Raw genomic sequence first — 13,314 nt, 5'->3', positions numbered from 1 at the left:
TATGTACGAACTTCTGCGGCCCGAGATTATATCGTATTTTCGATCGATTTCGCCGCTAATACGCACCACGGGCTGAATACCTTTTACCTTTTGTAAATATTCAAAACTTTTGTGAACACCGCGAGAAATTGGAGGGGGCGGTGCTTCGAAGGATACCACGTGTTTCAGGGTACGCGACGACGAGCAAAATATCGCGGCGCAGGCGCGAACTACGGTGCTCGGTAGGCGAGTTTCAAATCTCTTATCGCAGACTGCAAAGCGTGGTTCTGCATGAAACGGTGCGCGTTTTGTTCATAGAACCGTGAACGTTAATTCTCGCGTGTCGTCCACCGGATGCTGTCAGATATACAGAGTGTCAAATTCGAGATTGCTCGCAGGAATCGATAGCCAGTTTGCTAGCAAAAGCTCGAGATCATTCGCACAGTTGACGTTTGAAATAAAAAATATTAACAGACCGGATAAAACGAGTATTCTTCTTCGTTGATAACCGTTTCATTATTCGGACGATTCGGTCAATGTACACGAATCGTTTCGTTGCCATTTCGATGCAATCGCGTTTCGACGTTTGCATCGTAAGATTGTAAATAACCAGTTGTTTATAGAGACAACCTGTGTCGCGTTTCGCAAGCCTTACTTCCTTCGTTGGCATAACATTAGCAGAGTCGATTTCACGATTGACCATTAATCGCATCGTTGTTCTTTGTCGGTTGAGTCGACGTGCAAAAACGGTGTGTGAAATCTCGCGTGAATTCGTGTACTCGAAAGACGTTTAAATGTCTTTCAGTTGTCGCGCGCACGTGTACGAGGATGCGTCGAGGCGACTCCTAGTTCCTATGAGTTTAAATTTTTGACTCGCGTTCGCGCGTGTCGGTGTCCCGCGTGGTATACCAATCATCTCACGGCGAGAACTTGTACTCTGTTGAGTGGCGTATCGAGAGTTCTGGGATATCGAGGATCGTCGAGGATCGTCGACGCTACAAGGAAGTGGCTCGAACCGGAAAAGCGATTGTTTTGCCAAGATGAACGGCGTGCAGCGAATGCCTAGTGACGCCTTCGACACCAAGGTGAGATTACAATTTATTCGTTCAAACGTCTGCGAATTAACATGTCTCGAATATTCTGTACATAGTAGACTTATGCAAATGACCATTTAACACCGTGCAGCATTCCTGGATAATTAAGTATTGTTGTGAATTAATACGAATAACGTTACGACGTCGTAAGGAACGAACGCAGAAACTTTGTTAGCATGGACAGGCGCGCGACAATCTACGAACGTGTTTTATAAAAAATAAAATATGAAAATTACGACGCGATTTGCTCCAAATGTGTCTCGATTTGCGAGGTTATCACTAGTCGATGAAGTAAACCGAGACGGTGAAGGTTATTTAAAAAGCATCGTTTGACACGATGTGCACACGTAATCGGGTCGACCTTGGCCCGCGTAACCCAGTGCATAAGACGTCCTTGAACGGGGTCGTTACTTCTCGTAGGAACAAACGATCGTACACAGCTTCTGTCGTTGTCTAGGCACTTCGTTCCGCCTATCCGTGGCCCCGATAGGCGCGTTCCCACATTAAAAACATTTTTTTTTCTCTCTTTCCGCAATGCGACTCGTCCTTCGCTAACGTATTTTCGACAAACATCACTATCGATTACATCACCTGTCTTGCATAGATAGCCAATCGTTTATCGATTTTACTATTGCTCGCTACACCATTGCGAATCCGTTTTAAATTTGTTTGTTCGCTGCAAGTAGATGAAAAATTGATCGTCGTCAAGTTCTTGGTCCCATTCGAGAAAACGGAATGTCCTCGGAAATGGTTACCAAGAGGACATCGATCGCGGCTAGATTTATACCGTGCAACCTCGCGTGTTACTTTTTTCTCACGGAATACTCGCGGTAGAAGCGCTATGTTTCTCCACGAACATATTTCACGGCGCTTTCGATTATTTGCACATTAGTAAAAAAAACCTGATATCGCGTGCGATGCAATAGGAATTCTTTCATCGTTTCACTCACTTGCCCGTTTGCTTGTTGCGTTTCGATTTCCGAGCAAGATTGGATATACCTCCTAACGACTAATTTCGTCGTAGCAGAATTAAAATTCTACGACCTACAGCACTCGAGTTAAAGTATTAGAAGAGTATTAGTTGGCAGAGATTTTTTTCGAAAAATTGAGGAGAATCCACGTTTAATTGGAAGCTCGTAGTAATCGCTCGTGTCAGGAACAGACTCAGGTTCCCTTCCATGGAGATCCTCCATGGAAAGCTTGACAAGCTGGAGTAAGGAAAAAAAAAAAAATAAAAAATACGAGAGTAGAGAGGCGACAAAGGAAACGCGTATACTCTGGTCTCTTCGCCACAAATACGAGCAGAGTTCACCCACTTTCCTGCCTGGCAAGGTGGTCACCGAGAGAGCATTACCATTCGGTAAGGGGCTCGCTGGTGTGCGTACGTGCGCGTCGAACATAACGTGCAATTAGGTGTCTTAACGCCGAGGCTGGTGCACCGAGGTAACGCGATACCTATACCGGTCTATGGCAACGCGACTCCATCGAGCCCGAGCTTGATTCGAGCTGGTCGACACGCTAGCGTCGATTTCAACCCTCCAGGCTTGTCTCGTTGCCATCGTGTTTAGAAAACTCCTTCTATTGCCTGGTATTTTCTGCCTGCAAAATTGTTAGATTTCGGATCGTTTTATACTTTAGTGGTATAGGCGATTACTAGCGATTGGATTCGTTGTCCTATAGCGATTTGGATTTCGATTGATTTGGGATTGCTGCTCCGCATGTATTTACATTAGGTATTTGTTTCGTCAACAAGCTCGAACGATTTTTGTACTATGGACGAGACTACAGATGGAGAATTTAATGCGTAGGAAACTAGAAGAAAATAGTATCACGGTGGAAGAAACGACATAGTCCGATATCTCTTCGCAACAGAGATCTCCGAAATGCTGTTTACGCAGGCGAGTTGGACGATAACGTTACCCTTAGAGAGGAAGTTGTTGTAACCGATATAAATAGCGTTGACGAATGCCGTGCAATCTCGTAACGCGATCGCCTCGCGATTTCTTGCGCTTTTTGCTCCTTGTTTCGCCAGCCGAATAATACACGCCATTCGAGGCGCTTAATCGATTAGGATGGCTTGGATAGAAGCGATAAATCTATTACATCGCAACGATAGACCTAACTTAAAGATATTACCGTTTACGCGTTGCGTAAGCGAAGTTTATCAGCAGGGCAGTAATCGGTAAAAAAGTATACGACACTGTTGATTCATTCTTCAAGCCTGCGAATACGGTCACGCGTGCTTTCGAGGATCCTCTTACAAGTTAAAGCTAATATTTTGCAAGTCTGGTCTCTGTGACGTATTCGCGGACGTTTTGACTTTCCTACTAGGACAAATTGAAGACGAAACGACATGCGAACGTACCGGTATTTTCGTATCCACGTACATCGTTCGCCTGTCGGTTTCGCAACGAGTTGCTCGTTTTCTCGTCACGACATTTCACTGAACCTTCGTCGCTCCGTGATGGCGATCAGGCTGTTAATTAAACGGGTACACCGAACGATCCCGTTTCGATATTTCGCATAGACATCTTAGCCATGGTTAGCGCAAGGTCTCGTGTTATTAAAATGCAATAAACTAGTCGCGCGTGCTACGGGAACGTTCGAAGGCTGGTCTATCTCGAAGCTCGAGTGAAAGCAACGGGAACCCATTCGCTCGGCCTCTTTTTCTTTTTCCCTGCTCATGGTTTTTTCAATCGAACTTTAGTTTCGCGTTACCCGTAAGACTTTCACGTAGCCACGTCGAGTTGTGCGCTTGCGACTAAGCCAGACTCACGTGACTGAAATCGAAAATCGCCGATCGTATCGCGGGGAGCAGCTCCGCGCCGTTCGAATTTCCGCCATGATTCGTCGCGGCCGAGCAAAACCTGGCTTTTGGTACTTGACCGACGTTTAGCCTAACTGCAAGCCGCGGTTCTCGTTAAAAATCGAGGCCTATTGTTACCTTACGAAATTGCCGTGATAAAACGCGCGATCGATCATCGGTTTCCCTCGGACAGGCAGCTATTAATCTTATTTCGCAAAACGGCAGCCGCAAATCGCAAGATATACGGCGTATTTAAGCGAACGGTTCATTTGCCGCAATTAGGTCAATTATTATCATTTGCTGGAACAAGTCGTAAACCGGCGCGAGTTTCTCGCTACGCACGAGACAACGTTAGGAAACAAGGTACAACCGTACCGTTTCTCCTTCTCTCTTTTACGATTTACCACGTCGCCGGCTCAGCGCTCTTCCTTCTGTGATTATCCACGTTAATCCTCCAACGCCGCACCGTATCGCCACACCGCCGTATCATTGCGCGGTTCGTGACGCGACTGGAAAAGAAATCGCGAGCCGCGGATGATGCATCGCGACCAAGTTCCGCGGTATTGCGACCTCATAACTTCCGCCGCGTTCACCAGCGAAAGTAGGATAACTCACCAACATCGTCGTCACGTATAATATTTTCCTCTCCTTTGTTTCTCCTCCTATAGCTACGTGTTAAACGTTGAAAAAAATGACGAGATAAAGTTAGTTCGCGCGAGCCTTGTCTAGACGATTGTACGATTATCTGCGATCGGAGCGCGCTCCAGCGAAAAGAATATGCGATGTCCTCGTATTCAGACTATCGTGTAGAGTATAGAGTATATATCGGTATCCAGACTATTCTAGATCTCTGAATGGCTGACAAACAAGTTGTCTAACGAAAGAACAAGCGGCAACCACAATTTCACGATTTACTACGCTACCATTTTTGCGGACGAATTCTGATTGAACGCGTAAATCCGATTCAATTACAAAAGATCCCAACGATAGAAAATGAACGGCCGAGGATGGAACGAAGAGGGGAATCGCGCGAGCGTCTCGTGGAAACGAGGAGAATTGTGCCAATGTTGCGCGTCGTGTTTTCATTTACGGTTAAACGAGTTCTCGGACGACGAACATGGTTATCGCGTATCGATTAGGGAATCATCGGGTTCGAAGCGATCGTCTCATCGATCGAACGATACCGGCGACACGCGATCCCATTGCCTTTCGAAATGGGGGCTTGTCAATTATTTCTCATACTCGACAGAAGTCCACCGGCCAAAGATTCGATATCAATTATCAGTTACACGCATGACGCGCGTAATGGCCCGAGTACGTTTCCACGACTTGTTTTTCTCTTCGGCGATTTATGTCTTTATCTTTTCGCGATCGCGTCACATGATGAATGGTACGAGAAATGGAACGTACACAAAACGTTTGTTTCGTAGGTCGATGTGTACCTTTTCGCATGGCAGTCTGTCGGTATTGGAAATTAGCGCCTCGAAACGCGGCACCGTAGGCCGTTCGGGATCGGTTCTTCCGGACAGCTGGTTAGAATTATTCGTAGAGTTCCTCCGAGAGCGTCGCGTTAGTAGAACTTTCCAAGACGTTCGAACGAGGAGAAATTGCTGATTTATTAGAAGCAGAAACGGTTGAGGCAGAAAACGCGAGGTCAACGTAGGATTTCTGTGGGTGATTACACGTGTACCCTCTGTTGAACAGATTTCAATTAACAGTGACTGACGATCGACGAGGGTACCAAAGTAATTGCCGGTAATAAAGCAACCTCAGCTTCTCTGTCTTCCAGTAGGTAGGATCGATCTTTTTGTTCCGATTGAAACGAGCGTCGTTTCGTGGCAAGCAAAACGATTTCGCTTCTTACTTTTCCTTAATAGTTCGCTAATTGCAAATTTGCAGAATAGATAAAAGAAAACCGGGGCCGTACAACGAAGCCGTATCGGTGCTAAACGGCAACAGAGGAAAGGGAAAAGTATTTTTAAAGAAAAAACTGAGAAACGTTGCGGAAAATGGAGACCGCTTTGAGCTAACGGTCGCGTGTTTGTCGGCAGTTGTGCTCCTCCGGGAGTCGCGTGACTCCCGTGGGATGCTTACCTAATGCTCGAGGAGGATTCGTAATGTAACGTGACCAACGTTGGCCAAGTCCTATGGCTACGTAACGTAGTGACTTTACAAACGGGGCGCCGGCAATCCCACGAGACGTGTTTATAAGCGAACCAGATAGATGACTGTCATGCTTAAGAAACAGCCGGTTGATTCGTTCGAATATGTCGCAAATATGAGTTCGGTTGATTCGCAGAAATCGCGCGGGAAGCCCAGCACGTTCCCATTTAGAGTGCTTGTTCGCTGGTTTATGCGCGGTGAATATTTATTTCTGGCGTAGGTATTTAACGCCGACTCATACTTGATTCGTATATGGAAGGTAAACACGTAGTAATCGTGTAAATGGTACGTGATCGTGCAGACCTGATGGTAATCGATAATATATTAATAATTACACGTTGGCAACATGATTTCACTAGTGCTCGTTATCTGATCTTCGGATTAACCGATAACAATTTCTTTTCAATTCTTGACAATTTTTTTCTTTGAAGAATAGAACCTTGACTGGTATGTTTAATCGCTTATCCGATAGATCACTCGTAACTATCAGCGATTATCGTATCATAATTCCAGTGAATATCGGTAACGTAAACTCACGTGCGAACGGTTTCACGCTGGTTCGTGGGATTTCTGAACTCGATGACTGGCAATCATTCGATTCATTTATAATTTCATGGTCCAACGAGTCGTTTTATGATCCCGTTTTGCTTTCAGTTTTCTTTTCTTCGATACGTAGTTTTTATACGCAATATCGGCATTCCTTATCCTCGCCATGATTTACAGCGAGTTAAAACGCATCGCGAGTCAGTGGTTTTGTTCGAATCGTAGATTCTTTATAGGTTCTTTAGCTGACCACGAGATGGTGATTCGAGAGTCCATTTCGAATGGCGAGAGTCTTCGCTCGAAACGCGTTATTTACCATACAAGAACAAAATGTTGCAATTAAAAAAATAGTCGCGAGAAAAGAAACGCCGCAGTAGATATACTAGTAGTCTATACACGAGCCTAAACGTTTATCGATAAATATCGGCTTTCCGATGCGATTAATTGGATCGAAAGTTTCGAGATAGCGTCAACCCTGAAAAGGTGAACACATCCTTTGCGATATACAGCAACTATAATCAACCACGCCCTTTCGGATCTTATCTAGACTGCAACCTTCGATCTTTTTCATCCCCTCCCGTGCCAGTTCGTCCCCGAAAGGTTAGCCTAGCTTTGCCTCGTGTAGGAAGTCCCGCGAGATAAATCGGCTCGATGAAACTGCGAGGGAGAAATAGGAATAATCGTACGATGTCGAATCCTGTTTCAACGCGTTGGCGGTACGGTTTGCTTTTGAAGCGCAAAGGAGGAGTGGTTTCTCTTTTTACGCGAAACTTCCGTGACTTGCTTATAGCAGAGCTCAAGAGTTAAATTCGTTCGTATCTTTTTAATTTCGACGATGAATCTTCGTCGAGAGAAGAACAGACGTAGGGTCAGTAGAAAGTGGGCGGAAAATAATCGACGCGTTTGCCCCAAAGATTCTGTCGGAGCCGCTGTTCCAAGAAATTGACCGTGTTTGGTTGAAAATATCGGATATCGATCGCGAGCTACGAAATATTCCCCCTGAATATTCCGATAGCCACGCAAAGTTTTCGCGATTTAGTGAATTATTCTTCTACTTTAATTTCATTTCCCGCGTCAAAAATCGTCCTTGCCTCTTCATTGCCGGAACGTTACGAAACGATCCTTTGATTCCTCTGCTTTTATACCGGAGGAAATCTAAGGAATCACGTACCGTTCTGGTCGACGATCGAACAAGAAGCTGCACAAGTTTCGCCCGTTCAAGGAGATTGATAAGCAATAATTTCGAAGAGAAATCACGCCGATGCATACCGTGTACCGCCTACAAGGCACATCGTAAATCGTATCCGTTACCATTCGAATCGCATTCGGGGACATTTGGGGAAACCTGACTTGGACTAAATTTCACGTAACAGTTAATTTATGGGATTGCGCAACGTTGAGGCAGATATTCCAGGGCCAAGTTCAGGATAGGATACCGTGGAACCCCATACGGTTTCCGATCAAGGCTGACCGTGTCGGTCGGGGACGTAAGGAATTCGAGTGTATCGGTGGCAAGCCAAATACGCAGCGCGCGTCCTTCGATGCCACGATATTTAGCCAGAACACCGATAATAGAGAAATCGGGGTCGGTGTGTTATGTGTGGAACAATACTCGGAGATCTCGGTGCAGCGTGTTTCGTGACCAGATTGGAGCACGTGCCATAGCTAACGGCCATTCGGCCTGATTTACATCCGACTACTAGTTTTCCCTTTTTGGTGATCATCGAGCGGCTGCATCGAGACAGAGAAGAACGAGCCTTTAGGTGTCTTTGCGTTACGGACGAATAAACGTGGACCGTGAACGCGAGAGCTCGAAAGAAAAGAAGCCCAAAGAGGCCGTTGCTAAAAGAACAGAAGCTTTTTCATTCGTAATCGTTTCGCATGTCACTCCTATCTTCCGAATAATGTTTCCACGACGACATGAAAATTGTACACCAACGGCTTCTAAGAATGGCGCGTTAGACTCTACGATAGAAACGGATGTGGCTAACGTTCGACAGGGTATCTCTTACTCTTACAAAGAAACGAGAACAAGCCTAGCTTTTTAGAACTCGAGCGATCAACTCGATGCTGGATATAAAGTTGCGCTTCGTATCTGGTTATCGCGACGCGTCTAAGGAAAACTTCACTTTGTCTTTGCAACGTTTCCCTAACGAGATATTATCGGTTGGCGGAATATACTGCCGCGATTTAGAATTCCCAGTGACGCATTTACAGTGGCCTGCGATAAATTTTGGGTCGCCGTTTCTGTAGTTACACATTCTTTCGCAAGGTGTGACAACTCGATAACTTCGACCCACACGTTCATTGTTCTTCTCGGTGAAGCAATTTTTATCCGAATCCATTAGCGAAATTTTTCTTATCGTTATTGTACAAGTTTAGCCGCTTACAAGATACAGCTTATCGCTAGGACATCTGGATATTAGTGGCGGTCCATGGGATTTAGGCAGATTTGGCCGCCGTTACGGGACAAGGGTTTATTAATCACGAGGAAGTATGTTATTAAATTACATTATGTCGAGTGCATAGAACTGACCGTGGTTCCTGATTGTGTCAGGGTCGTATCACTTTATTTAATAAGGGTTAATTGCCCTCCGGTCAACGATGTTAGTACGCCATTGTATAATTTATGAATTACGAGCGTTCCACTCTCACTCTGCATTACACGCGCGTCATCCTCCTAAATATTCGTGGCCCTAACGTGTTGTCGGCTATATCTTAAAAGTTAATCCCTCTGCTCGTTGTTTCCGTCACAGTAAATCTGCTCGCCAGGATTTACGTTCTGCCGAGTACTCGCTGGTCGCACTTCTCTCTTTTACATAACTATCATGGTACGCCGTACGCCATACGCGTGTCCTTTGTATCCCCACCGATGACATACGTTCGTTCACTTCTTTCTATCGTGATTTTTTAGAATGTAAACAGTTCTCAAGGATTGACATTTTTGCACGCACCACGTAATGTCAATCGGTCGGTTTGACCGCGATCTATGAAATCGAAAATTCGTCAACGTCAAATCGCGCCAACATTTCTTTTCCATTCTCCTTTCTCGTCGCGTGCTTTATCGTTGAATACGACCGACTTGGCGTGTTGTAACACGATCGATTAAATTCCTCCTTACACGCCCGATGCTCGTAATCCATGATCGCCGATCTAATTCCCCGTTATCACACACGTGCGGAACGAATTCTTCCTTGCGACGAGGAACAGCGACTACTAGTCGATGCGCGACGACTCGTTATTTTCGATCTCTGGTTGTCCCGATACTTCGTACACGAATGCTATAGGTTGTCGCGTGCTCAATTAAAACTCGCGTATCTAAATATAGCGGGCAAGTGGTGCGGCATTCCGATCGTGAACATTGGTTAGAAACCGACAGTGCGTACGAGAAGGCGCAACGAAGTTCAACGATGCGACTCATCGGTCGAATTTTAAAGAATCTGCCGGAGCGAGCGATGGTTTGCTAGCAACGCCGCTAATATCGACCGTAACGCCATAGTTGCGGCGAAGCGCGTGGAATGCAACAGGAGGAATATCACCGAGTTGAATGATGGCGATATCGAGCTTCGGCCGGAAATGCGGACCGAGAGTAGGCAGCTTTTCCTGTGTCAAACGAGTCCAATTAAATCGCATCGAATAATCCCACGCGCGCGACATTCTTCGCGCGATACTTGTTCCCGTTCCAGCCAGGGAAAAGTAAAAAAAGCTGCTCGAACGCTCGGTTAGAGATATCTGGAATAGCGTGTCGGACACGTGAGAGCGAGCACAGGTGACAGTGACCTGACAGAGCACGATCGAGCGCACAGCGTTCGACGAAAATGCATCGGAAGCCTATAAACACGCGTGACACAATCGTTGGGGAATGTCAGTGTCGGAGGGCCATAGGTCCTTTCTCGGTTTACCGTCTTCTTCGCGATCCAGTCGCAACGATGCGATGTCTCGTGTGGGAAGTTAAGTAAACGTGATCGTTGAATAAAAAGCGCGTACGAAACCGTCTCACGAGAGATCGCTCTCTTTCGATTAATTTTGATCGAGTACGCAACTTTGAAACGATAACCATCGGGGTGTGGCTCCAGTTTCCACGGTTTCTGGATATTTGTGAATTGTTCATCGAAACGTGCAATATTCATTGGGACCGATCGCGGCCACGACGCAAGGTTTCGCTTTCGTCGTTGGTCGTAGGTCGCTTTTGCACGTCGCTTTTATGAATAATGTAAGAAAGAAATGCTAATTGAAATACTTTCGAGCGCTTTGTTAACAAATCTCGAGGCGGCTCGCGCTGACGGTTCGATGAATCACGACCGATTGCTCGCGCTGAAAGCGACGCAAGCAAGAAAGGGAAAGCCCTCGTTGCAAAGAGCGGAGGGATGACGTAAAGGAACTGTGTCGATCGGCGGTTTAATCCTTCGTCGATATTTCGAGGCGATCGCCCGCGCACGATCGCGTATGAGTCAAATGTCTAATAGTGAACGGGAGGAGCGAAAGCAAGAGGGAGGGAGGACATGGGAGCAATATCGAGGGAAAGGGAGGCAAAGAGAAACGGTGCGAGAGTCATGTAGATTAAAAGGACGGGCGCAAAAACCGATCGAAGAAAGATGCTGTGTAACGCTGCAGTTGGCACGTCGCCATTCTCCCTTTTCTTCCTTTTTTCCCTTTCCCTTTGGCTCACCCAAAATTTACGTCGTGTGCTGAAAAATATCAATTCCGCGAGAATGGAATTCTTATCTCGCGCCGCAATACCGGCCACTATCGGAAAATGGCTCCGCTCCGTGACTTTTTTACAACGATTTTGTATTTCTCCTTTTTTTTTTTTTTTTTTTATCTATATTAGGCTTCGACGTATTTTCGACTGGATGATTTCGCCAAGACTCGAGCGCTCTCGAGAATCCTGTAAATTTCGCTTTCGATCGTATACGAGGATCGAGATCCCCGATCTCTGCACGAATAGGTCGAAGGAGTGGATTGTCATGCCGTGAGCGTAGAGACGAAATAAAGGTCGTCGTGACCAGACACGAATTATTTATGCCTTAAATTGAACGGCTAAATGACGCCACTTCCGCGCGGATGACATCATATCGTCGATGCTCAATGTCAGCGTTCGTTTACACCGGTTCCTTGATGAAACTACGAACGTGACGGAGTACTCCAGAATCTGGGACGGTTCGTGGTATTTTTTTTTTTTTTCCTCCAATGACGATATGGCGAGTCCGACGTAGGAAAAAAAAACAGACGTCGGATATTAGCTAGGATTATCTTTTCGCAATTGTCACTGTTGTTTTGAGCGTAGCGATGCAATTGTAACCGCAACTATGCAACGAAGACGTCTATCGCTTGTGTTCCTACGCGTTACCGATTGCAAGGAAAGTTATTCGGAGTTAACGTATAGATATTCGATGACGAAGAGAAAAGCTATTTCGCGAAATATCAGCATTGTGGTCGGCTTCACGTCAGGACGCGATACGCAGAAAATAGTTTATCAGGAACAGCTGGAAATGGGTGGTAACTCTCGCAGCTTGACGCTCGTTTCCCGTATTTGTTCCGCAACTTCTCCAAAGCAACAACTTTGTACTCTTCGTCTCTGCATCGAATATACCAACTAACGTGCGTTAGCGTAATTCCAATCGAGATACACGTTATGCGGGATTCAGGTCGTTATCGAATTTCGATAATTCGTAGCATTAGGACGATTTACTTTCAGCGGCTTCTTTAAAGAGCAAGGCTATCGTTGGACACGATGACGTAAGGTGTAATCTAAGGTGTAAGGGAAATCAATTTTTCTTATTTTACAAGTGGAACAAAATTAAATTTTTCACACGTTAAAATATACTTATCGCGTTCAATGATAATTATATTTTGCATCGTCGAAAGAAATACAGATCGCAATTTGAATCGGGTTTCAAGTTTCAAACGTTGCAGATCCCTGCAACACCGGCCTGGGATACGGTCGATGTTCATCGCAGCGGTCTTACGATCACCGGACGATGTCGCCGTTGGATTAAGCCACGATGATCGATTGATTTAGAGGCGCGCGCCGACTTGGTATACGAAACTGGATTGCCTCGTACGTTGCTTCAACTGTTACAAACATTTTCTTCGGATATATTTCGTACTGGTAATAGCTCGGCGAAGACTACAAGCAACGCGTAACAGCATAGATCGCCATCAAGCTTTTTCGCAACGCAAACGAGTAACGGAACCGCAAGCAAAAAGCATGCCACTTGAATAGCTAGATTCTAAGCGATCTTCGGGTTCTTCCCTACAACCTAGAACATATTTATCAATCACTGTCTCGTCGGCGAAGCTCTACCGGAGTGAAATAAGACTCGAAGAAGTCTGAGAAAGGAAGCTCGCGAACGATCCTACGCGGTTCCGTAATTAGTCAGCGTTTCAAATAGCGTACGTTCCGTACTGGAATTCGAGATCCTGGAACTTTGAGTTTCGACGGAATGTCCGTGCAACGGTCCAGCGTTCCCTATTGAAACGAGAACGGTACAAGACCGAATGACTCACCACAGTGTATTACGATCAGACGCTGAACAATTGTGACATGCACCGCTAAATGCTTAACGGTATCCTGGTTAAATCCAATTAGAATATTTCTATCTCCCTTTGTTCGATCGTTACGAACGAATCACTCCCATGACCGCTTCTCCAACGCTTCTCCAATACTTACGCAGTAAAGGGTTCCCCTTTACAACGAGACATTCTCCAGAGCTAAATCTACTTTTG

The 13,314-nt window shown here is 45.7% G+C and overlaps 1 protein-coding gene across 1 annotated transcript in view; it reads left to right on the top strand.

Annotated features, from left to right (window-relative positions):
* Nucleotides 1-242: 242 nt before the first annotated feature.
* LOC100650291 (four and a half LIM domains protein 2) overlaps nucleotides 243-13,314 on the top strand; it is a 70,503-nt gene continuing 57,431 nt past the window's right edge. Inside the window, exon 1 of the mRNA XM_012312616.3 lies at nucleotides 243-1,064. Within this exon, the coding sequence (XP_012168006.1) occupies nucleotides 1,020-1,064 (45 nt within the window). The 5' untranslated portion in view covers nucleotides 243-1,019. The remainder of the gene's footprint in view (nucleotides 1,065-13,314) is intronic.

Source organism: Bombus terrestris, chromosome 10, assembly GCF_910591885.1.
Source record: "Bombus terrestris chromosome 10, iyBomTerr1.2, whole genome shotgun sequence".
Classification (NCBI taxonomy): domain Eukaryota; kingdom Metazoa; phylum Arthropoda; class Insecta; order Hymenoptera; family Apidae; genus Bombus; species Bombus terrestris.
The sequence above is the reverse complement of the archived record's forward strand: the minus strand, read 5'-3'. Positions and strand labels throughout refer to the sequence as shown.